The sequence below is a fragment of the Ascidia mentula genome, chromosome 1 (genome assembly GCF_947561715.1).
Source record: "Ascidia mentula chromosome 1, kaAscMent1.1, whole genome shotgun sequence".
NCBI lineage: Eukaryota > Metazoa > Chordata > Ascidiacea > Phlebobranchia > Ascidiidae > Ascidia > Ascidia mentula.
Genome location: NC_138566.1, coordinates 8,946,993 through 8,972,589, shown reverse-complemented (window position 1 = coordinate 8,972,589; position 25,597 = coordinate 8,946,993). Strand labels below are relative to the sequence as shown.

At 37.9% G+C, this 25,597-nt stretch overlaps 6 protein-coding genes across 7 annotated transcripts; 3 read left to right on the top strand and 3 right to left on the bottom strand.

The window, feature by feature from the left end:
- Window positions 1–551: 551 nt before the first annotated feature.
- Window positions 552–4,562, bottom strand: LOC145893645 (protein neuralized-like). 2 transcript variants are annotated; one of them, XM_082982098.1, is made up of 10 exons: window positions 4,372–4,562; window positions 3,743–3,823; window positions 3,470–3,659; window positions 3,077–3,239; window positions 2,833–3,016; window positions 2,359–2,769; window positions 1,965–2,099; window positions 1,360–1,515; window positions 895–1,102; window positions 552–699 (listed from the first exon to the last, which is right to left on the bottom strand). In XM_082982098.1, the coding sequence occupies exons 1-10, from the start codon at window positions 4,445–4,447 to the stop codon at window positions 585–587; spliced, it is 1,719 nt and encodes a 572-aa protein (XP_082838224.1). In that variant the 5' UTR covers window positions 4,448–4,562; the 3' UTR covers window positions 552–584. The 2 variants fall into 2 exon arrangements, with proteins under 2 accessions (XP_082838224.1, XP_082838225.1); XM_082982099.1 differs by having other exon boundaries at window positions 3,077–3,119.
- A 1,306-nt stretch (window positions 4,563–5,868) lies between these two features.
- LOC145897081 (uncharacterized) lies at window positions 5,869–13,179 on the bottom strand. The gene is made up of 19 exons (XM_082985253.1): window positions 12,572–13,179; window positions 12,080–12,134; window positions 11,925–12,017; window positions 11,427–11,495; window positions 10,600–11,354; window positions 10,501–10,531; window positions 10,343–10,435; window positions 10,165–10,272; window positions 10,018–10,094; window positions 9,587–9,724; window positions 9,378–9,506; window positions 9,202–9,307; window positions 8,974–9,134; window positions 8,380–8,473; window positions 8,061–8,234; window positions 7,629–7,826; window positions 7,129–7,296; window positions 6,875–7,030; window positions 5,869–6,692 (listed from the first exon to the last, which is right to left on the bottom strand). Exons 1-19 carry the CDS (start codon window positions 12,655–12,657, stop codon window positions 6,393–6,395), a joined length of 2,991 nt encoding a protein of 996 aa, XP_082841379.1. The 5' UTR covers window positions 12,658–13,179; the 3' UTR covers window positions 5,869–6,392.
- Window positions 13,180–16,816: 3,637 nt separating this feature from the next.
- LOC145916047 (queuosine-tRNA galactosyltransferase-like) lies at window positions 16,817–18,478 on the top strand. Its single transcript, XM_083002769.1, has 3 exons — window positions 16,817–17,387; window positions 17,467–17,618; window positions 17,707–18,478. Exons 1-3 carry the CDS (start codon window positions 17,129–17,131, stop codon window positions 18,367–18,369), a joined length of 1,074 nt encoding a protein of 357 aa, XP_082858895.1. The 5' UTR covers window positions 16,817–17,128; the 3' UTR covers window positions 18,370–18,478.
- Window positions 18,365–19,182, top strand: LOC145916096 (uncharacterized). Its single transcript, XM_083002772.1, has 3 exons — window positions 18,365–18,570; window positions 18,630–18,711; window positions 18,846–19,182. Exons 1-3 carry the CDS (start codon window positions 18,479–18,481, stop codon window positions 19,044–19,046), a joined length of 375 nt encoding a protein of 124 aa, XP_082858898.1. The 5' UTR covers window positions 18,365–18,478; the 3' UTR covers window positions 19,047–19,182.
- Window positions 19,095–20,065, bottom strand: LOC145916080 (cyclin-Q-like). Its single transcript, XM_083002771.1, has one exon. The coding sequence runs from the start codon at window positions 19,906–19,908 to the stop codon at window positions 19,207–19,209; it is 702 nt and encodes a 233-aa protein (XP_082858897.1). The 5' UTR covers window positions 19,909–20,065; the 3' UTR covers window positions 19,095–19,206.
- A 46-nt stretch (window positions 20,066–20,111) lies between these two features.
- LOC145916031 (cytosolic 10-formyltetrahydrofolate dehydrogenase-like) lies at window positions 20,112–25,536 on the top strand. Its single transcript, XM_083002768.1, has 19 exons — window positions 20,112–20,306; window positions 20,620–20,764; window positions 20,856–21,090; window positions 21,149–21,314; window positions 21,375–21,566; window positions 21,702–21,836; window positions 21,891–22,102; window positions 22,162–22,252; window positions 22,329–22,502; window positions 22,560–22,684; window positions 23,001–23,120; window positions 23,190–23,291; window positions 23,369–23,498; window positions 23,709–23,866; window positions 24,143–24,242; window positions 24,304–24,476; window positions 24,530–24,727; window positions 24,783–24,982; window positions 25,135–25,536. The coding sequence occupies exons 1-19, from the start codon at window positions 20,259–20,261 to the stop codon at window positions 25,188–25,190; spliced, it is 2,760 nt and encodes a 919-aa protein (XP_082858894.1). The 5' UTR covers window positions 20,112–20,258; the 3' UTR covers window positions 25,191–25,536.
- The last annotated feature ends 61 nt before the right edge of the window (window positions 25,537–25,597 follow it).

Genomic DNA, 25,597 nt, shown 5'->3' with positions numbered 1-25,597 from the left:
ACAACATTCTACTTGTTGTCAAAAGTGGCTGTAAAATCAGGATATCAACAAAAATAACCACAAGAGTTTGCGCCAAAAGAAGGTTTTTCTTTTCTGTTCTGTTTGCATCAACAGACCATACACTACAAAGGGGCGACTCATGCTATTACCGCGTCCACAAAGTTAAATTGCCCGATTCTAAAGCGGTAATAAACACCTATAGGGGGAAATCCCAAGCAATAATGTCTGACACTCCAGTTCTCAACACTAACACTCATTGTGCTGTTCACAATTAGCGACAATATGAGTCATTGTAAACAACGTGTCGCGCCTTGGAAGCGCCAATTCATGCATGTTTCACAATCTGTGTACGCGAAGAAACCATAATACATACACTGCCTTGCAACATCAGTAGAAAATTGAGTGGTATTCAAATTGTTTTACTTTGCGATTAACTGCATAGTGGTCAGTGAAATAAAAGCTGCAGAAAGATTGGGAACTCCTCAATAATCTCCACCATCCCAACGTATCTATTTCCATATAATTCGACGTATTCTCTCCACTCGCGTTCTGGCCTTGTTCTGTATTACTTTAGGTAAAAAGTTTTATATTTCGGCGTCTAAATCCATTTCATCCGACACCGCTTCTTCGCTTGCTTTGTGTCGCAAAATGCGAACCACGTCCTTCACCGGCCCACCACATATTGGACATACAATGAATCTACAAAGAAAGAAATTTTGCTTTGGCAAATTTGTGGGATAAACGCACTTACGAACACCTTTACCGATACGCGGAAGCATATTGTAAATAAAAAGTTCAATTTACGGTTTTGCAAAAAACATAGTACAAGAGTTATCTCGGCAATTAGCTGTGTTACACAAAAACAGAACACTAAATCATAATTAAAGTGTTTACCTGAGCTGTTGCTTTACCATACAAGTAATGGCACACCAATTGCATAGTGCAAGGTGTCCACAAGGTTGTATAGTGCAATCTCTAATTCGATCGCGCTTAAAACACATCAGACATTCCTTTTCACTTTCCTCATCGTGGATTTCGTCACGCTCGAATGCGTACTTTTGTACGGTGGTCTCACAGTCCGGATCAAAGCTTTTAATCTGGCCTGAAATACATTTGTTGTAATTACGACATGTTTAACCTGTAATTATTTCTATATTGATTGTGTTTTGTTTTATTGAATAACCAAATGAAGCCGACATATATTTGTTGACCTATTTTTTTGACAAGACACGGTAGTTCTGTAAACATAGCCCAACATCTGGAGCGTTACTTTTCCCTAAGACTGTAGGCATATGAGGGACTTTTCCGTGGAGGTTTGGCATCTAAACAAAACGCAAGAAATCGTCCAACACTTCTCACCCAACAACTTAATCATGGTCGTTCTTCCATAAACATCGAAAATCAACCACTTTGATCCAAGACTTGGCACGTCAGAAAAAAGTTGGACTTTCGGCAAACCGTTTTTGCTGTAAAAAAGACACCCGCTCTTGTCGAGCATGAAGCCAAGTTGATCTCCTGCAAAAACAAAGATGTGAAAATTGTTATGTTTAAAATGTATATTGTGAAAAAAAAACTTTAAATGACGTTTGTGGCAAGTAAATCAAACGTTGAAATTTTCTCGAAATATGGCTTATGTAAAACATTTAGTAAAACAAATCAATTTAAATTGACTGCAATTTTGCAACAGTACTATTTCAAACGACTGCACTACATCAGTGTTCTGCAACTACATCAATGTGGCGTTGAGACAATGCCAGGTGCGAAAACAACAGGACAATTGTTAAACTTATAACGTTACCACAGTTGGACGTTACTATATATGACGTCATAACTCTTACAAAAGTGTTCGGAAGTGTGACGTAAGTGAAAAAAGATTGCAGAGCACCGCGCCACGACATTGCCACAAATTAGGCAAAGTTTCTTCACGTTTTATCGTATGTTGTATTTTATCGAACGAAAATTACCTTGTGATGATTCGATGTCGCGGGAAATTTTCCAATATTGTTCTGCCGTCGTTGAAAGGAGATCCGCGTTGTCAGGTAAATCGTCACAGCACAAAGTACTTGGATTTATGTTTGTTATTCCTACACCGAGGGAGCCTACAAACACAATGTCCCGGATAAACCATGGCAGCTTCCACAGTTCTGGAGAAACGATTTTCTGTACACGTTATCAGTTATTTGCTTGAATTTATTTTTTAGTGATTAACTGCCCTGTATTTCAGCCGAGTCAGACTACTGCCAAATTATGGTTTAACAATGTTGTACCAAGTTTTTCGCCTGTATTTCTTGCTGTGCCCGCACTCTTCAATTTATTTTCAAAAAGAGATCTGCTAAATGAATTTATGTCCACCCTTACCGGCGTAATTGATTTCAGTTTTTCCAATTTCCAAATAAATGATATCGAACAACCGCAAAGGATGCAAGGTAAACGTTAGCGCGTTCCAGAACGAATCGAATCGCTTTGCCGTCCTTCGCTGGGAGTCCATTTTCACGTTTTGCCCACAAACTTCATGAAAGCATGTCGAACTGTCGGCCACTTTGGCCGCGCTGTTACGTCTTGACCCGGTTTCGTCGTCATCGTGATCATCCGTACTTGTGTGCGCCAAGACGGAAGCGCCATGTTTTGCAGTTTCCTCATCCACCACCGCGAGCTCCTCCACTTTTCCATAGAGATCAATCATGGGCCAGAGGGACCGTTTTACGTTGAGTCCCGTTAAAAACGTTCCTTTGTTTTCGTTGTTGATCATGTAACTCACCGATCCATCCTCTGCGTACAAACTAGATTGTGGCATTGTGACGTTCACCACCACAACGTAAAGCCAGATCATACCTCGGCAAACAAACGAGAAAATGTTGTACTTAGTTCCGTACTTCTCTTTGATGGGCACTGCCCAAAATCGCGACTTGCGACTCAAATCCGGGACGGCGTAACTTGGAAGTGTAGTCGGATCACATCGGCCAGGATTATGCGGGGTGAAGCCCAGGCGAATACACCCCCGCCAATCCGGACGAATCTAATGCATGGTTAACTGAAGTCATGCCTGTGCATTCGTCAACTTATTGTAGTAAATTACCTTGTTAAATCTGAGATGAATGGTCTCTCCCCATTTAAGAGGTCTGTGCAAAAACACCAAACCGTTACAAAAGTTGTTGGACTTGCGAGTTGCTGTGTGTCGGTCACATGACAGCACAATGTTTGATCCATGGATGTGATGAAAATGCATTAGGTCGTAAAACCTGTTAAGATTAGTTCTTTAAACTGCTTGAATGCAATAGACGTCAACGAAAAAAAAAAGGTTTTTTCTGTTATTTCAGACAACGCAGAAGTGTTTCATATAATCACATGACAGGGTATACGGTCGTCCCACTGTGCAGTTTCTTACCCGGCGTTCACAGCTACGGCTTGGCCAGCAAACCTAATGTTTTGTTGTTTCATTTAAATTGTCTCTTGTTTCTATGCTTCTCACCTGAAAGTAGTATTTAGGGTTGAAGACGATACAGTTGTTATGGACGAACGATTCGACGATTTCGTGGAAGCTGTGCCGGTTCGCGAGGAACGAGTTGATCCAATCTCGAAGACGCTCGAAATGTCGGAAACCGTGGACTTAAGATGGAATCCAGCTCTCGTATGAAGCATTGGTCTACTTTTTCTTGCGTCTAATTTCATAACAAACCATTTTAATCGGGAGTAATGAGAAAAAATCCCGAAATGTCGTTTGCCGGTTTGTCGCATCACGGACCTTTTACTAACTGGTGTATATTCCACCCGGCAACAAACTCCAACCGTTTGTGACGCGGTTTCTTCAACCGTCGCTCTTGCTCTACAACACAAACCTTTTTACATCAGGGATGCACAAATCATCTGAGGGTGCGTGGCAAATTAGATTATACTATACTCGGTCGCGTCCCACACCTTATTTTTCAAGTAGTTTAACTTGCTGTAGTATTTAAAAAAACAACCCCTTTACGCATGTATAACTTGAAAGCACTTTTGCAAAACAATGCTGATCGGGTGCAACGAAAAGAATACTGATACAAGGCAATTATGAAGCCTGATAGAATATACGCTGAACTTAGCGTAATTTTTTTTAAGCGTACCATTTTCCAACCACAACAAATTGGGCACGCGTGCTCAATGATACATGCACGCTTGAACTAAAACAAACTACGCACAAATTTCAGGTTTGGTAAATGTGTTTTATTGAAGAAATATAGGCTGAATGAAGGCATGTATGCAGGGTTACTTCGGCATGGATCAAAAAATTAGATCCAACACCTCGCCATATCACGAATAATCCGTCTTTGATTTAATAAATAAGCACTAATCTTAGTAACAATCACGAAATGGCAACCTTGCATATATACATACCGATAATATCTTCTTCTGTATCAATAAAATGCATGCAGGGCTTCTGGGTGTTTCTGAAAATGATATCCACTGCCATATTTGCGTAAATCTGTATTTGTGGTATCTACCCCTGCAAGATAACTGAACGTATTCACCAACTTTTTAAATCGACTTCACCAACCAGCAGCAGTGACGTCTAGGCAGCTATGATATTGTACGGATAACGAAAGAACTCCCGAGACTACAAAACCGTAAATCCTGTCAGGCTGTTGTGTTTTTGTGCTCTCTACCCACGCGTTGGCGTCTGACTTCGTGCCGCTGGGAATTTCGATCGCAAATCGCAATTCTGTCACGTCCCGATTTGGTAACTGAACAGCGGCCTATCGGTTGAACAAATATTTTACTTTTATGTCACACTCCCAAGCTCAACTGACAACTAGGATGACGACCTGTAACTGGCATTACGATCGCTTTATGTGACACTCGACAATATTTGGTGTTGCGACCCCCCACCACCCGAACCTCATCGCGTTCTCACGGTCCTGTTCCTAGGAAACTCGAACCACATAATAACCACCAAACAAATAACGGGTGTTTTCCTTCGCACAACAACTTGTTGAACTAACTTTAATATGATAAAAACTAGTTCAAAACCATAGTTGGTAAACATGACTCCGCCTCTCTTGACCCAATAAAACGCTGTGTTTGTTGCAACTATAGCCTTTAAAATCCAGCAACACTTCCACGACAAACAATGCGCGAGGTACCTTAATTGATGCTTCCAATATTGAATTGTTTATTGTTGTTTTGTTGGTAATTCAATTGTTGAAACACAAAGCAAGCCACATGGAGGGATTAGATTAGTTTTGGGTTACGTGCGTTGAATGAAAGGGCGGGCGACGATCAGTGTAAAACAAGTCGGCGCTCACTATGCCATATCTCAGAGAGTATGCGCAACAACGCTTTCAACTCCCTTTTTAAAGATTACAACCGGCTTTGAATTGTTTTGTCAACAACCGGAGTCTTTCATGTTGGCCGCCCCCATTTGACAGACAACCACCAATTCGTGTTCGTTCCCGTCGATAATTGAGCGCGAATGTTAACCTGTTATTAGCAAAATAGCATTCAGGTTCACTCATGAACTCGTAACTGGAGGCTTTCATTTCAAACATTTCTTTCTTATTGTGTAAGTCACTGCCCTTCGACTTCAACCAGTCGCAAATATATTCCAAAAATATATAACTTGTTTTAGTCAATACCTGATGAAGTCTCGCCGCATGGCGGACGAAACGTCGAATAAATACAGTATATTTTATGCCAGAAGAACAGTACATTTTGAATTGTTTTTGGTTTGTACAGACTTTGAACTTTTTAAAATTAGGAACGTGCAACAACAGCACTGTAGTTGATAACTTTTTTCCATTATTTTCTTTTCGAACAACCAAATCAAGTCCCTTGGGATTTTCGGTTAAAAATATCACCCTCATTAAAGTGACAAAAAAATAAAAACAAAACACGAACGACCTTTTGTCGAGTCGTATTCGAAATCGCACCTGTAACTATCAAAAAAAGAAATTAGCTGTTGTGGTTTGAAATGAAAATGGAAGATTGCCCTGTAGCGAAAAAGGGCGCCTTTATGACATAGCACGTAAAATTAAATCTCAGATGTAAAAGCAAAAGAAATATAGAAATCAGAAGAAAAAAGGAAATGAAAACGAACACGGCATTTGAAAAGCTTTGCTCATTGCCGAATGTACAAAAAGCGAAAAAACAAATTATCGACAACGAAATTGCGAAAAACCTCGAGCTTACACTTCGATGGGCCATGTCGAATCGTTATCACGAAAAGCGAGGCTAAAATGAACAGAAATTTCGACAATTAAAGGCAAGCAATGCTGAAATGGCTAAGTTATGTGTGCCGACGAAGCTATTTGTACTCACAAATAACACTAACGATAAATTCAGCTAAAAAATCATTTCCTAGTTGTGGTGCATAACAAGCATTTATTTGGCACCCACGAGTCTTTTGTGTTAACACGCAGTTAACATTTTGAACAACATACTCTGTCAAGCAGCGTGCAAACCAGTTCCGACACCTCACAAGAATGCAAGGAATTGTTACATATTTTTCTTTGTTCGTCGCTGCGATCTAAGGTCGTTGAAACGTTTTTATAGGCGCCCCTACTTCTATCGGAAATGCATGAACTGGTTCCATTCGTTGAGCTGCTGGCCATTTGCCCGTCACGAAAAGGATTTCCGTCGTTCCGCGAATGTTCGTCGTCGCCGATAATGCGTTCATCGACGCGTGACGAGCCGAGGAACTTAAATATGTTCTGTTGGTACTAAAATACACAAACAATGATGCCGTTATTGATCCAACTTCGCAACGAGACCCCAAACACTTTCTTGGGCATAAAGACACACAATAAAAAAGCTCGCTTTCTTACATATTCTGTTGCCCTTTAAATAGGAAAATCCAAACAAGTGGCCATTCAGTCATAGGTAGAACATTTTTCAAACTTACGCTTCGCGTAATGGGTAGAGCTTGCACTCGCAAATGCAGTTCGGATACGGCGATTCGGATAAAGTGTTTCGCTTCGGAAGAATACAAACAGCCGTTGTCGCGGATGGATACACTGAGGGCGCGTAAACTCCCAGAGATGTCCTCAAGTTGTTTTTTCTGTTTGAATAAGACGCGCGAATTTAAGTGTCAGCACTTCCAAGACTAATATGTGCGATTAAAAGGCTTTGGAATTTATTCATAGACAAAGGTCGTACCTTTAGCTGGGTATTCGCGGCAGCATGACTGTCAATACAGGCTTGAAGCATGGACACGCAAGCGTGCATCGCATGAAACACATCCCTTTCTGTGGCGCTGGGTTGCCTGGCAACAACATACTTCCGCAAGCGGGTGGTTTCCAGTCGTTGTGCGAAACGGACAAGGTGCTGCGTGAACAAACAAATTAGCGGTGGTTGGATATATTGTTCTGTCTATGGATATACAATAGTATATAGCTGGTGGAACACATACACACATACCGTGGTAAAACAGCCACGTACAAAATTGATATGGAACAGGGCTTCTCAAACTATATGGGTAGTGACACCATATAGTGTACTTAAATGTAATTTGCAGGTCGCGGAACAAATTAGCGTTTGTAGTGGCAGTTCCGTATTAAACTATTTTTAAAAATGCAAAAAAAAGTTTGTAGAAGGCTGATCAGTTTAATATGCGATCTAAGTATTGTTTGAATTGAAATCAATCACAGTGTGTTTACCGTCATATCGAAGGAAGACGTTGCCACTGGCGACAGTTTCGATGTGGAAATTGGTAGAGCATTTCGCAGAGCCGTTTGTGCAATGGTCCGACGTAGTTGGGAACACCGCTCGTTGCAAGTTGGTATGCTCCCCACGATGTGGTCTAACGTGGGTAAATCGCGAACTGCGTCCAGGACCTCCCTCACTGCTTTACCTCGCTGAAATAATGTGTATGACCACAAAATGAGTGCCCATATTAAACTTTGTTGAACTTTAAAGTTGAATAAAGAACACATAAACACATAAGTTGAGTTGACGAAGCGATTTCCTAGAAAGTCGGATATGTCTTTGCGTGATGATGTTTTTTAGTGCAGTTGAAACTTCACTTTTGTGGCATAAATATTTTACTAATATTGTCCCCCAACATAAGGAAGCCTGAAAACTACACTTACCGTTTTGGGCCAATCGTCAACTACAAGAACAAGGGAGGCAAGGGCTTGCTGGAGTTCAAAGTGAAAAGAAAGGCCATGGGTATTTGTAAGAGCAAGGCAGCAAAGTTTGAGGTAGGGCAAAATAAAATCATCCAAGACCTTGTCATTACTTTTGGCCGCTGCAATAGCAACAATCTAGAACATAAAAGATCACTTGAGAATACGGAATGGTGTTTTCACATTCTAATATATATTAACGCTTTTATCTGCGAAGAAAAAAATTATACTTTGGTGAACAGGCATGCAACCACTTGGTTTGACGGACTATGTTTTATGTTACCTTGATGATATACAGTAGGTTTTGCAGCCACATTGTATTTGAAGGTAGTGTAAGTTTGCACTTTTTGCAGATCAATCTCTTTGTTCGATTTGGCCTAAACACACAATTTTTCACATAACATAACTGTACAACTGTACATGACACAGTGTACCCCCACAGAAACCAGTTGCCCTGCGTTGTTGCATTAGTTCTAACCAAATACTAATTTAACATGCAAGTTATAGAACCGTCTTATGAAATTTTATGAGACCAGCAAACCGGTTAGCATTACTGGTTACTGTCAATGGATTTTTGTAACAGAACCGGCTGAAAAACATGACTTTTGTGATAGAACCGGCTGACAAAAAATTGTAATCCCACCACTGGTTTGAAGTAATTACTCTTTTGGAAAGTACACAGTAATGATTTCATGCGCAGTAACATTATTGGAATACTAATGATTCAACAGGTATGTCCTTAACCGCTTACCCATACTTTTGTTTGCTTGTAAGTATTTTCATAGTGCCATCCTAATGAAAAGCCAAACTTTTATATGTTGTTTGAATATTTCTATAGTTGGGACTTAATTACAATGCATATAATGCCATTTCAAACCTGTGTAAAGGTGTAAATACTGCACATTTCACACCAATGTTTGAAACTGCTTCATCAAACTGCTTGAGATGAATATTTGATACTTCGTTGTGGTCAAAAAAACGTACGCAAGCTTGAAAAGATTTTTTTAGAAGAATAGCATCATGGGAAGAGCACAATACCTACAAATAACTTCTTTTAATCCTTCGAATAAAATAAAAAATAGTATTGTGCAAAGCATATTGTTACCTTATACAGAATGTTAAGTATATCTGCATTTTCACAAAATTTCTGAGACAATATTTCTTCTGTTCGACCAGATTTAATTGAGTGAAGCAAAGAGACAACGTTAAACCTAAAAGTAATGACAAAAAACATTATAATCAATTAACGCTGCCTACTGGCTGCAGTAAATCAAAACTTACTTTGAACAACTAACATCACAGTGTATGGTGTGAACACAATAAAAAGCACAGAAATGTTGTGGGTTCACCAGTTTCACTGGTTGGTGAGTGTTGGGCAGAGACAGACAGTCATCTTTGCTGTTTGCCATTCTAACAAAAAAAAAACAATACAACAGAGTTTGACCAAATTGTCCGAATCTGTTTTCCTGCAAGTGCATCAATACTTAAACCTCGTTAGGACATCCAGGTGTTCATTTTCTTCTAAACATTCAGCATCTTCATCTTCACTGCTGTGCTCAAAATAATTGCTGAAGCCACCCTTCTTTATGTTGGCCATCAACTTTTTTTCAATCTGATTTAACTCTTCACTGTGAAATAACATTCTTCAATTAAACCTTGGCATCGATAACCTTTCAAAAAATGTGTCACATTTTTAACAGCACATAATAATTTTGTGTAGAGATTAATTAAGATCTTTAAACAAACTACCGCTACAGTAAGCCACAGTTATTTTGGAAGTCCTAATCTAGATGAATTTGTTGGTCAAATTGAGGTCTACTGTATTTGCCAAAAAATTAGCCTGTTTGTTGTCCCAACGAACTTCCGAAAATAGAGCTTTAAAATAAAAAGTCACATAAGAAATGTAGAAGAAAACACCAACTTTTTTCTTTGATCTCTGACCATTCGATTTAAAGTGAAGTGCAGCTTTTGTCGTTTGGGTGGTGGAGCTTCATGCATCTTAATCACCAAAAAGATGAATTGGAATTGAGACAATAAGAAAGTAAGCACTACATGCCTATGCCCTTACCACGCATGGGGAGTTTTCAAGCAAATCACTACTGCTGACAGTCCTGCACACTTTCTTTGCATGTCTTGGTGTCAATGGCAGGGACTTGGAAGCAGCCACTTGCAGTTTCTACCCAAAAATTAAAGTTTAAGTGCTGCACACATCTGTGAATTCAAGTCATAATATTAACTGATCTGACCTCCAAAACAGGAGAAATGCTGCAGTTCGATTCCTGTGATGAAAGTAACTCGTTTTCTCTTAAGTTTGGAAATTTTTTGTCAAAGTCCATTTCCTAAACATATACATGTAAAAACATTACAGATACATCAAGAACTTACATATATATATATATCATACCAATTCATTCTGTATGATTTTGGTTGACAATCTGAAAGTAAAAAGGTATTTATTAGTAAATTTGAGCCAATTACATAAAGTTGCTGGCATGCTGTTTACCCGGTTGCTTCACTTTTGATTTTCCCGCTCTCTAAACATTTTTCTGAAGCAATACCACTTCCATTAAACTCTGGAAGTTCAACATCATCACTATCATCTTCGTCAACATTGTCCACAACAAACGGATTCATCAGACTATCACCAAAACAGTTGTCATCATCTTGCTGACTTCTATGTATGTTTTCATGTGAGCCATTTTTGTTTGTAGCTGAAAATGTGTGTGCATTGTTTCTAGCTGGTTCATGATTTATTTCAAAAGTCTTAACTAGACGTTCATTTAAAAGCTTTTCAACGCTTTGTAAATCCGAGTGTTGCATGTTTGGTTTGGTTTTCTTACAACTTGGATGAAGCCTGTCATCATTTGTGGGTCCTGTTGATATACTAGTGTTACTGATATTGCTGTGTATTAGTTTTCTTCTGGTAGGAAATTTAGCTTTCATTTTGCTTGAAGTTGCACTTGGTTGTGTTGAGGTTTCTGGATAATGAACGTGGTCGAGAATGTTAGGCATGTCAGCCCAAACATTCCTTTCCACATTTTGACTTTTCCCTGTTGCGGTCGGACAGGCAGACTTGCTTTGGTTCATGGCACCATTACTTCTGTTGATTTTTGTTTCCAACAAAGTTTTTTTAGCTTGGTGCTGATTTGTTAAAGTCAATGGTTGAAAGGGGTGAAAGCGTTGCGTAGATGAGGAAATAAAGCCATCATTTTCCACACAAATGATTTCATTTTGCTTCATTTTAGGGTGTTTGTTGTTCTGCAAGTAGTTGAGCATATGGTTACATACTGTATATTCGAAAAAAATTCAACTATTTATCTCATTATATACATTATTGTCTTCATCATAATTGTCCTCTGAATCAGAAATTACAATCACTTCCTGAACATCTACATGTTCCTGCACAAAAACAATAAAAAATTGAAAAAAATTTGAACATGCTTTAGAATCTACCATATTTTCCTTCAAACAAACTAGAATAAAACTCCCTTGGGCATTTAAACACATTGTGTTTATTAATATTGTTATAATATACTTACTTAACATTTCATAAGGTATGTGGCTCTGGTAAAAATTAAGTTGCGTGGGCACTGCTGTAAAGCAGCATTTATTCCCAGGGAAATACCCAACAGGTAAAAAGCACCACAAAACCAAGTTTTAAATTAAATTGTATGATCCAAATGCAAACAAAAAAGAAGAGAAAAAAACCTGAAGGTTTGTTTCTTTATACAACATGATATATACAGATGTACAACCAAAAATGAGGCAAAAACACTACGACTTGACAAATCTTATACTACTTAATAAACAATCTTCTTTTTACACCACCTGTTTAATTCTTTTTGCTGGTAAGTCATAAAAAGATCTGTCCTTGTCTCTTTTCTGGCCTTTTGAGCAAAGAATGACTTCTTGCTTGTTGGGCTGGATACATATGCACTCACAATCAGATAAAATAAACATTCATATGCTAAAATAGTGCATACCTGTTGGGTGCTTGCAAGTGGCTGCTTAACTTTAAAGTAGTTGGTAATAGAATTGCTAGTGAAAAAAAAACACAAACATAAGCTAAAAACAAATGCTTCACATACATTACTCAATCATGTAGATATTCTTACACAAATGACCCTAACTAACGGAATGTATCATATAACAATACAATTCCCAAACAACAGGGCCACGTCAGCAATACAAGAATGAAACAGGATGTGACAGACAGATCCCATATTTCGATTGGCACAGCTAGGTAATAATGAGGTACATACTTTATAAGAGTACACATATATAATTTGAAACATTATACCAGACTGTACAATAAAATCTCAAAGTAAAAGAAATTACACTATAACTTGACAAAATACAAAATATCTCACACAAATTAGGCATGAAGAAAAAATGCACAACCTGTTTCTTTACATTCATGAAACAAATGAATGCATGAAGTATAGACAGACTATGCTTCAAGAAAGTGTACTTACCTATGTGTAACTAAAGTCTTTTTTGGAGTAGTTCGGGGTTTGGGTGACTTCAGGATATTCTTCATTGAATATTGCAAAACTACCATGCGTAAACTTATCTGTATGAAGTACCTTCACATACCTAACCATTTTTCTACAATAAAAGGTAGAAGACAAAATGGTTTCAAAGAATTTTGTAATGAACACACAAAACTGAAATGTAGCTTTATTTTAAACAAGACCTTGGAAAGGAATTTATAATTACCAAGTCAAATCAGTACAAAAAGTTTTTTTTCTAAAGCAATTTCTACGTTATCATTACAAAGGCAACTGCTGAGTTGAGTAATAATTATGTTTAAAGCATGTGTGCATTTTTAAGCAAACCCTGTTTTCCCATCTGAACTTTCAAGTGCTAGTCCATGTTACAGCGCAAATTGTTTCCTCTGCTCTGGACTGCTTTTGTTTACAGTCTGGTCATTGTAGTTGATTCTATACAATGAGACTTGCAATACTGATTTTGTATGGTATAACTGTGTGAATTCGCAAAGCTTGAAGGAAATTACATATTTCAATCAAAGTGATAACTAAGAATATTATATTACTGAAGAAGGTAATAGAAAGCCTTGTCTTTTGGCGCAGGTGAATATTTGCCCATAAAACAAACAAAAGTGAGGTTCATGGGCAAACTCCACAACAGGCAATAAAACTGAAGCCCTGCTCATCGTTGCGACCGCAGTGTTGGGTTACAACAGAATGATTGACCACGAACATTGAAACATATGGTACTCTCATGCTTGTAGCATAGCATATCACAAAACTAAATTAATGGTTTGAAATGTAGTCCTACTGAAACCAACAATAATATTCATACCGCTGTGGAATAAAATCAGTAAAAAACAAAAAAGCCAGAAAAACACACAGCATAAAACTAAAGCAAAACTTGCTTCAACCAAACTCAGTGGCAGTGAACGTACGTAAAAATAACAAATCAAACGAGCCCCAGAAATTGCTGTACAGCGGAACAGGCCAAACACGTCATTTTAGTTACGTCGTTAACCTGATAAATTCCAACCGACTTGGTCTTGACTCTCCCGAGCCATCCTAGGTCACTAATGCACAACTGTTTATTCCGCGTTCACCGTAGTTTTCTGTCGTGAACTGAATTTATTCTCCACTATTTGACTCATATTGTTGTGCTATTGTGATACATGTTTTCCCCGGGTGAAAAAATATTGGGTCTGCTGTGTGGTGAAGAAAAACGATAATAATTCAGACCGCCACAATGATGGGCCATTCTTGCAATATAATTACGTTTTGTTTCTCGCAAAGATATACAAGCTAACCGGGCCGCATTGGTGATGAATGAAAGACGGAATAGTCCGGAACACTGTTCCGGTAAAATAATTATTTCAGAAATCCTGCTTAGGGAGGGTTCAAAAACTTCACGGTTCCAGTTGGATCGGTAGTACATTTTTCCATGCGCGTTGGCGTGAAAATATCTTGATATCATATTTTTGTGTCATATATTCAGCATTGCGTAGCCTTTTGTCATATTAGACATCTAATTATACATTTTGACGCCTTTACTTTATAGCGTTTTTCTCAATCAAATCATGCTCAGCCCAATAAAAAAAGTGTTTCAGTAATCTATTCTACTAGACGCAATGCGTTATAAACCAGTGGTTCTCAACAGGAGTGCTATTTCTTACTTCCAAGAAGGCCCGGAGCTTTTACTAATATATACTCAGGAAATTTGTCACCTATCGTTTTACCAGTAATGTAATGCTATATCGAGGGCACAAATTTTTAGCATGTTATTAACTCCCCCATGTAAAATTTCTGTGCGCGTAAGTTTCCATATGAGGTAATTTCACAAAAATGGAAATGTCATAATGTCCCTAATACTCATTGTTCTGACTTCGCGTCAATAATCGGCCTGACGTCACATTGCTACTGGTAAGATTGGTGGAAAATGCATTGGTTCAGATTGGAGTTCTTCATTACAACGCGTGTAGCTCATTTTGTAGGAATTTTTTTTGCAAAGCCGCAATTGTCGAGCAATATTAGTACCTAACAGATAAGCTTTGGTGTCCGTCTGCTGTCAAGACTTTATTGCCGCATTGAAAACAGACATAACAGCCAAGTTGCTGCGAGGTGCGCTAGATCACGTTACTTCCAGATGTTTTTCTTCACCTAAATTTTCGTTTGTGGTGCTTGGTACTTAATTCTTCGACAATTTCTGGTTTGCTTATACGTGAAATTTTTTCCACAAAGGGATTTAGGGCTGTGCTGCACGCGTTTTAGTAAATAACTCCTCTATCTAAACCAATACACTATTAGCCAAACTTTACCTGCAGCTTTATGTGACGTCAGGCCCATTGTTAGCGCGAAGTCGGAACCATTAATAAGTCTTCATTGTAAAAAGTCTAGTACCACTGTGTCAGTTTGCTGTCTTTACCATGTGTTGTAAAGTTAACCATGTGTAGTACACTGTTTTTGTTGTAACCTGTTCATAGATGTTTAAATAAATCAACTGATAAGGCTTGACAGTTAACTTACGGTGTGTACCGCTTACCGATTTTGCGTGAATTTACGTGGCGCCTCCAATCGAGAATGAAAGTTGGTCCTTTACGAAACTTTTGTTTGTGAGTTAATAATGAGTGAACCGCTAATTCTGAAAGTATTCGTTATTATTTGTTTGTTCGTTAACTGTGCCGAAATAAACTGTTTTTATTGAACACCACGTGAGGCGAGAAAACCAACCTTTAAATACGTACAAGAAAGTCTGTAACCGTTAGGCAAAGAAAGTACAGGCCACAAAAGTGTAGCGTATCGGCCAAGGACAGAAAAGACCAAGCTTGGTAACTTCTTCACTGTAAAATTTAATTTGTTCACAGACTTCATAAAATTAATTTACGAATTGGCCCTGTACTAGTTTTTTTATTTCTTAGTAAAAGCGCAGAAGTATAGCCTATGTGTATTTTCAGGCCACTTGTCAAAATTTGCCTTCAAGCCCCTGTTTTTTGTGTCGCCCACATTGTATTTCAGGTTTAGATGGTTTGTAACAAACGTTTGACAAAACTCTATTACCGCGACCTTCAATACTCGCAGTGTCGTCTGCGCACGTGGCCCAAAAATGCCTACGTCACATAGTTTTCTTGCTTTTCAATCTGCAAACTTGTTTACCCCCTATTGCACGAATATAACCTAATTAGGCTATTAAATATCTACAGCGTCTTCCAATTTCTTGCGAATCATGAGTTTCCTGTTTACTGCGCTATTTTTCCTGTTTACCGTTACCGCTGAAAAATGCCCTCATTTACTCAGATGTTATCTTGCTCGCATGTTCCTGTATTAAGTTGGTTGACGTGTTACATAACATCATTGACTAAATCAGCTCTAAGAAGCATAACTACAAACATGTAGGCCTACAAGGAAACACGGTTCAGTTCTATTCTATCCTGTCAATTAGCACAAACTGACTCGAGATACTGCATTTCTCTGATGTTTTGTAAGCGGAGTCAATCGTAATAGGTTTGTGAATGTGAATACATTGGTATCAAGAAAATTATCGAGTGTGATGTACGTATGTGCTAGAAGCGCCATCAGGCACGGTTTGGAGTTTCACATACTGTCAGATTCGCGAAACTTAGTTTATCTTTACTAATTTTTTTACTTTTTGGTAAGCGCACCAGTACATATTTTCTGGCCACTGGTCAAAATTTTCTCTCAAGCGCCTGTTTTTCTGTGTCGCCCACATTGTATTTGACGTTTAGGTGGTTTTGTAACAAAAGGTTTGACAAACTAACCTATTGCCGTAAACTTCAGTAGCAATTTAAACAATCGCGACTAAGTTTCGAAAACGACAAATGGTGAGTGTAGCCTATATAGTGACTGATTAATCAGGCCTGTGCAGAAAAGCGCGTCAGAACAATGCGTGGTGGCGTTAATCTAAATGTTTAAACAGCCTTCTGTGAAACCAAACACATCGTAATCAAACATTTCGTTAGCAGAGTATCTGACTGTTGGGTCGCAACCTTTCTTGAATAGGGCTCCCTTTTTTTGTTTAACGCCTCGTAACCGAACAAACATTATTTTTACATGCTTGCCTTCCTTACGATACGACGGGCATTTCCCAAACATTTTGATTAACACATGACGACGAAGCAATAAGGCAAAAACAGTGCCGTAAAACCAACAAGCTACCGTATATGACACTACATGTTACCAATAAAAAAATATTTGACCTCGTCTGCGACAAATTTTGTGGGTTCAAAACACTTTTGATTTAATCACATATGCTTGTGAGTATATGTTATTTAATCCTATGCGACTTTATCATTTAAATTATCTTTAATTTAAACTCTCTTGTACTAACTGATGATCTTGTGATGCGTTTACGACCAAAAGTTTAAAAGTAGGCATGAAAATTTACTCCTCCATGGAAAACCATCGTAAACGCGTGCGCGAAACATGTGTACCACCGAAGTGAATGGTTGTTTGTCTACCGTGTTCTGCAGCACACATTTCCTCTTTTTCCAATCAAGGTCTGAATCAATGGCTTGCTATTACCTTTAAATGACTGATTCACTTGAAAAACCATCGGCAAGACAACCGATTGTTTCTATCATTCTTCCTGTGTACAACGCGGAAAAATGGTTGGATGAATGTATGAACTCCATTGTGGTCCAAACTTATTCGGCACCACTCGAACTATGCGTTTACAACGACGGAAGTACTGATGCATCTGTTGCCATTATTTTGAGTTTTTCGTCTAGATTAAGTTGCAGAGGCATCAATTTAATACTTTCGGAGAACAAGTCTGGCTCTCCCAGAGGTGAGTTAAAAGCATGTAGTCTCCACATATTCAAATACTTGCACAAAAACATATTCCTCAAACAATCTCCATGTTTAAGGTTGTGGCTATGCCAAAAACAGAGCAGTGGAATCAAGCCATGGGGATTACCTTTGCTTTCTTGATGCAGATGATGTCATGCATTCGCACCGAATTCAAATGCAATTTGAGGCTGCTTGCATGTTGTCACAAAATCATCTTGTAGGCTGCAAGGTATGGTAACAGTCTAAAATGTGCAATTGAAAGTAATTTTTGTTTTGCCTGCATTATTATGTACAAATGCTTATGGCCCCAATTTTAGGTTATTCGTGAACCCCTTGAATCAACACATCGTTACACACACTGGATCAATACTATGACAGCTGATCAGCTTTACCTGCAAATCTATACTTCCAATGGGCCTACAATTGTTATGCCAACATGGTTCTGCCACCGGTCTATTTTCAATGTAGTTGGTGGTTTTGTACAAGGTTGCAGTGGAACTCCAGAAGACTATATCTTCTTTTTAAAGTTTTTAGAAATGGGTGGAAAGTTGCACAGAGTTGATGAAGTATTGGTTAAATATAGACATCATCCACATGCCACCACACACAGCATTTCTGAGCAAACAATATGGGATCTTAGATTACAGGCTCTGGAAAAATCTGTATTGCCCAAGTGGAAAAGCTTCACAATCTGGAATGCAGGGAAACAGGGTCGAAAATTTTTTAGAGACATTTCTGATGATAACAAACAAAAAGTCTCTTGTTTTTGTGATGTTGATCAAAAAAAGATTGCAAAAGTACACTATACTTATGAGCTTTCATTGCAAAAAACAAAACCAAAGATACCTATTGTACACTTCAAAGTTGCACCAAAGCCTTTTATTATTTGTGTCAAACTTGGATTGACCAAAGGTCAATTTGAGGACAACTTGGCATCCCTTAATCTTATTGAAGGAGAGGACTATGTGTTGTTTAGTTAAATTTTTACAGTCCATGATGTCACATTGCCTTATACATCTTATGCAACAACATTCTACACTTCCAGAAAACCAAACTAGGTTAATGTGATAATATTAGCATTCTTTATACATGTCAGTTTTTCAAGAAAATGTAAAAGTTTTTAATATTCTACATGGAAAAATACCCCCCCGCAGTGTCTCACTAAGAGTTGATTTTTTGCTGTGAGTACTACAATATAATTTTGTTTAAATAGGTAATTACATTTGTTTAATTTTAACAGAAAAACATCTGATAATGCTGCTATTAGCAAACAACAAATGGAAAAAGCCATATACTGTGCAATGCTGTCTCTACATGGAATGGTAATCTGTTTTCAATACTCTTGCCCCAAATAGAATACTGCTACAAGAATACACACTACCATTGAATCTTGTCCATATGCTTTTGTTTCGAAGTATACAGCAATGTTAAAATTGTCTGCATATTACTTCTTCAGGTTGGAATAGGTCATGACCCTGTTCTGAAATATTTTGATGAGTTCAAAAGTGTTGGAACAATTCTAATTCATCCCAATGGAATACATCAATTATGGACAGCATTAACCATGCTTGGGGATGTCGAAGGGGAAAAATGCAGTTTGACTATAACAAACATCACAAGTGACAAATCATCTGAATTTCAGTCATTTGCAAGTTAACATTTGTGTATTTTTGTCAAAAATATAAAAATTGCTTTTCAAAACAACACTAGTGTGAATGGGTTGACAGCTGTGTAATTGCATTATCATAGTTTAAATTGTAGTCAAACATAGAGCAAGGATAATGCAATGCAGAAAAGACGCAGGTTGAAAAATCAAGTCATTTAATATCAGAAGCAATATTATAAATCTCAACAATTTCGTTTTCAACATGAGTGAGTTGTTCTTTGGTGCATGTGTTGCAGAGTGCCTTCCACCAAACAGTCTCTGCTTTGTTGGACAGTGGTACCTCCACTCTGCAACATTTGATTGCCAAGTCAATTGCAGCAAGAGCATGAGCTTGTGGTGTGTAGTCTAAGCAAGAATTAGACAAGTAACTGTCCTTCAAGATTGACCAAGCAACATCACTGATTGGATTGGTTTCCCATACTCTTCTGTGAAACAAGTTAGACAAGGACATCAGGTAATGAAGCAAAAACTTGTGGGGATGAACATAAGTGACATCAAACTTCAGTATTCGAAGCATTAGCAATTCACATGATGCTATGGTGTCCCTTAAGTCCCAAAATTCGGTGTTGAGTTCCAGGTGTTTAGATTGGGGATGCATTGTACGGTGACATACGTTCACTACGTCCCGGAGACGCATATGCTCTTCTTCCACCTTTGTTGCAAGATATATAGCAGTGGTTGCAATTGTGTAGGGATCATATTCAGTAATTGAACAAAATTTACAAAAGCGATGGTAAAGTACACATGCACTTGCAAGTGTTGTTTCTTTCAAACGAAGTTTTACTGCACACGTGCTAATAAATTTAGATGTTTTAAAATGTACTTCGTGGGAAAATGTTTCTTCACTTTGCATTGCAACAATGGCTTCAGTTTGCTAATGTTCTCGTGGCTAACTTCGTGAAACTTCAACTTTGCACACGTGCCTGCTACAATGGAAAATTTCAAGTGAAATTTGAAGAGTCGAGTATTGCGAAACTCACTTCTCAGCAATTCTGATAGAAAACCATAATCAAACAAACCACGATTCGCATGACTGAATACGCTGCTTTGGGAAGGGTCAAGGATTTTGGAAAGAACGAAATCACCTTCCCGATGATCTATTGTTAATCGTTGTGCCTGCAGAGCAAGGTCGCCTTTGGCTGTTGTTATTACGTGACGGTCGCGTATAGTTAGCAAATTTTGGAACGAAGAGTGACAGTTGCAATGTTGGGATTGTGCCGTTTACCCAAGCGTTTTTTCTCTTCGTCGCAGGTGAGATGTTTGCTTTGCACGTCCCATTGCTATTTCCACACTGGCTGTCATGCAAAGAAAGAACAAACTAAGACTGGAATAATAAGTTTCGTGTGTTGGAACAAAATATATCGCCTGGTTGAAAAATCGCTGATAAGCATGTTTTGCGTTTGGATTGGTGTGAAAAAGCAGATCGTTGTTTGCATAATCGTTAAACTTTAACTTGGCACCGTTTAAAAGATTTTGCACACGTGGTCATGTGCAATCATACATTGCAATCAATGCATGTGGCTTGCAATTTTTTTTTCTTATCAAGATTATTTTGTCATTTTAGGAGTACTGGGCAAACAAAATGAAAGTTGCTGTTATAGGACAGTCCATGTTTGGGGCTGAGACGTACAATATCTTAAGGAAGAATGGTCACAAAATAGTTGGAGTGTTTACAATTCCAGATGTTGGAGGAAAGCAAGATCCTCTAGGTATTTAAAACCCCGTTTCAAAATTGTATTTAATGATATTTTTCATTATGACAGTCAGCTCAATATATCACAGTTTTTTAATTTCTTACAGCTGTGGCAGCAAGTCAAGATGGGGTGCCAGTGTTTAAATTTAAAAGGTGGCGTTTGAAAGGCAAACCTTTGCCTGAAGTGGTTGAAAAATATAAGGAATGTGGAGCAGAACTTAATGTCATGCCCTTTTGCTCCCAATTCATACCTATGAATGTCATTGATCATCCTAAACATGGCTCCATCATTTACCATCCGTCAATTTTACCTAAGCACAGGGGAGCCTCTGCAATTAATTGGTATGTACACTTGTTAAAGTATCCTGTACAACATTTAAAGTAATTGTATTTTGTGCAGGACAATCATGTCAGGGGATAAAAAAGCTGGCTTTACCATTTTTTGGGCAGATGATGGCTTAGATACTGGCCCCATTTTGTTGCAAAGGGAATGCGACATTAAACAAAATGACACACTAGATGACTTGTACAACAGATTTTTGTACCCAGAAGGCATAAAAGCAATGGTATGGGTATTTCTAATTGGTCAATTTATGTGTCTTCGTGTACTCTATTTTGTTTTATAGGGTGAAGCTGTACAACTCATAGCTGATGGAAAAGCTCCAACAATTGTGCAACCAGAAGAAGGTGCATCATATGAAGGCATAATGAAAAAACCTGTTGCAAAAATTGATTGGAATCAGTCAGCACTAAATCTGCACAATTTCATCAGAGGCAATGACAAAATTCCTGGTGCCTGGACTGTTATTAATGGAGAGGTAAAGCTTATTTGTTAAATCAGAAAAACAGATACAGGAATAAGGAAAAACAGTGAAAATGTTTTCGATTCCTTGATTGGTAAACCAATCTGCTCATTAACGTGGACAGAATTTAATTTGAGCCTTCATTTGCAGGAAGTTACGCTCTACGGTTCAAGTATTCACAGAAGCAAACTTCCTACTGGGGAAGAAGTAACAATTGAAGGCGCCACCAAACCAGGAATTATCCACAAAAATGGATTGTTAATTTATGGAAATGATGGAAAAAAGGTTACAACTATTAGCTTATCTTGTTGTGCGAAAAATTATATTGCAATTTTTCAGATCAATGTTAAAAACATTCAATACTCAGACGGGCGAATGGCTCCAGCTTCTAAATTTGGACAAGCAGAAGGTTCGGAGACGTTGGAGTTGACTGAAGAAGAATTGGAAATGAAAGCCAAGCTTTTAGAAGCATGGACTGGAATTCTAAACAAAGATATTGTATCCGATACAGATTTTTTCAAATCTGGTGCTGGTTCTATGGATGTTGTCAGGTATGAGTACAAACTACCCATTTGTCTATCAGAAAGTATTGTTTAATTTTTATGTTAAGACTGGTGGAGGAAGCCAGACAGCGGGTTGGAGTTTCTCTTAAAAATGAAGATGTCTACATGAACACCACATTTGAGCAATTTATTCAGAAGGTTGTCACATTTTTTTAAAACATGAATTGCAACCTATCTTTGTAACAACTGGTTAAAATTTAAACTTGATTTGCAGGTAATTCGTGTGTCAAGAGGTTTGGAAGTTGAAGAAGAATTGGATGTTGATTATGTTGAAAAAAATGCTCTCGGAATGACCTTAAAAATGCCACACCAGCTTTTTATTAACAACGAATTTGTTGACGCGTCAAATGGAGATGAGTACGATTCAATAAACCCAGCCGATGAATCTGTAAGTTTCGTATTTATTAAGCATTGTGTTTCACTTAACATTAATTTTTGCTTGCAGGTAGTTTGTCGTGTCTCGAAAGCAACTGTGGATGATGTGGACGAAGCTGTTGAAGCTGCAAAAGAAGCATTTGAGGGAAGCTGGAGGGACATGAACCCTAGGGACAGAGGCACTCTCATGTTTAAGTAATCAACTAAATAAGTTCCTTGCAGCTGAAAAAATCAACAGCCCAGTAGCTGGAAAGCTGATTAGTATTGGAGAAATAGCTTTTAGGAGCTTCAATGTCTCAGTAAACCTGTTTTTAATGCACCCAATTTGTCTATCGTGTACCAATCTTAAAACATCAACCAATAAATCTATTGTTACTGTTAGTTTATCTACTCATTAATATGTTCCCTTAATCAATCTTATCCACATGCAGTAAGAAGAGGAAGTTATATTTTACTTGTGGTCATGTTTGTTTTCTTGTCCTCATTATTCACATATTTTTGTGGCATTCAGGATTGCAGACCTGATGGAGCAACACCAAGAGGAATTGGCCGCCATTGAATCCCTTGATTCAGGAGCAGTTTACACCCTTGCCCTGAAGACTCATGTGGGAATGTCTATCCAAACATTTAGGTATGTTGGAAAGCTACATATTTGGGCACTGGAAACACTTTCAATTAATGAAATTAAATAATTGTGTAGGTATTTTGCTGGATGGTGTGACAAAATACATGGCAAAACTATTCCCATCAACCAAGCTCATCCGAACAGAAACCTTACCTATACCAAACGTGAACCAATTGGGTAAGATATATTTAGTTTAAGTAAATACCCAGACATTTCTTTTCAATATTTAATATATAAAATAAAATGTAATTTAGTGTGTGCGCCATTGTGATTCCTTGGAATTATCCATTGATGATGTTGGCATGGAAAATGGCATCTTGTCTTGCTGCTGGAAACACTATGGTATTGAAACCGGCCCAAGTTACCCCACTTACTGCATTGAAGGTATAATATTTTGTGAAAACAAATTATATTGTATACATGCAAAAGCCATATTAATTATTGAGAGCTGCACATCGCAGCAGTGTACATCACTATCTGCAGCTCTCAGAGATTATATTGTGATGTGTCTGTGACTTAGTTTAAAAGATAAGTAATATATTTGAGTCTCATAAAATACTCAGGAAATATCAAATAAACCTTTGCCTTTACTAGTTTGCAGAGTTGGTTGTTAAAGCAGGATTTCCAAAGGGCGTCATTAATATTCTACCTGGAGCTGGTTCTAACATTGGACAACGCATGGCTGATCATCCTGACATAAGGAAGCTTGGATTTACTGGTTCCACTCCCATTGGAAAGCAGATCATGAAGAGGCAAGTAACTTTTCACAATTGATATTTGCCACTGAATGTTCAGAAGAAGAACTGAGATTTCATTTCCAAAGAAATATGATTTGTTTTGAAAAAGCTTAGCAGTTCCCATTGAAATATAATTGATTTCTAACAAACAAACAATAGATCACAATTTATTCTGCAATGAATATTTTGCTACACCAGGACATTTTATCAACTATGTTGCTTTTGTTGGCTGGTTAATTTCAGAGATATTCCCTTCTTTACTGTGTTATAACATTAAAAATATTTTTACAGTGCTGCTGTGAGTAACCTCAAAAAAGTTTCTCTTGAGCTTGGTGGAAAGTCACCACTGATCATCTTCAAAGATTGTGACATGGACAAAGCTGTGCGATTTGTAAGAAAATACTTCAGTTGTTTTGTTTTTAAAGTTGACTAAATGACTTGTTATTTTGCAGGGCATGAGCTCTGTGTTTTTTAACAAAGGGGAGAACTGCATTGCAGCAGGCAGACTATTTGTCGAGGAATCCATTCATGATGAATTCGTTGAGCGCATAATTGCTGAAATAAAAAAAATGAAAATTGGTGATCCTTTGGATGCAAGTACTGACCATGGGCCGCAGAATCATAAGTGAGTAACAAAAAAAAATTATTGAAACCCCATATGATGGAAATATTAAACAGATCCCACTTGGAGAAACTTGTCGAATATTGCGATGTTGCTGTTAACGAAGGAGCAACATTGGTGTATGGTGGAAAGCGCTGTGACATGAAAGGATTCTTCATGACTCCTTCAGTTATAACTGATGTCTACGATCACATGTATGTGGCTAAAGAAGAATCCTTTGGACCAGTCATGGTGGTATCAAAGTTTGCTGAGGGGTACGACAATTCACATAACTGCCTTCAATGTTTATTTCAATAACCCTTTTTACAGGGATATTGATGGCGTGATTAAAAGTGCCAACGGCACTGAGTATGGCTTGGCCTCTGGTGTATTTACGAAGGACATCAGTAAAGCTTTATATGTTTCGGATAAGCTTGATGCAGGCACTGTGTTTATCAACACCTATAACAAGACAGATGTCGCTGCACCTTTTGGAGGCTTTAAACAGTCTGGCTTTGGGAAAGATCTTGGTAAGTCATAAATAATTCCTACTTTTCTCTGTGTATATATAATAACAAACAAGAAGGCTATTCTGAGATTATGACCTCCATGTATGATAGTATTACAAAGTCATGTGAACAATGTTTTCCTATTTATAATCAGCATTTTTTTCAACTTTCAGGTGAGGAAGCACTGAATGAATATTTAAAAACCAAGGCGGTCACTGTTGAATATTAACTTTTCTGAACTATCAAGCTTTCTTCATCCCAATTTAAAGTAATTTTTAATGCGTGTAGCTTGGATGTTTCATTTTTACCCAATGTGCTTCTTATCAGCAATTGTTTTGGATCGCTATCATGCAGATGTATGTTATGAAGTCTGCTGGTTCCACATTTTTACATACCCTATGTATTGTATTTATTCATATGCATTTTTATCCAGGAATGTTTTACCATTATAGTAATTTATTCCCGTTCGCCAGAGTTCTAACCCAGTTTTTAATTTAATGAGCTTTTTTGATATAATGAATGTCAGAAACAACTCTATAACACAAATGTGCAAATAAAAGGTGATCAAATAATGTTGATGCAATTGTTATGTTCAGTTGAAGGAGGGATAAAGGAGACTGAAGCAAAAAGTTTTTG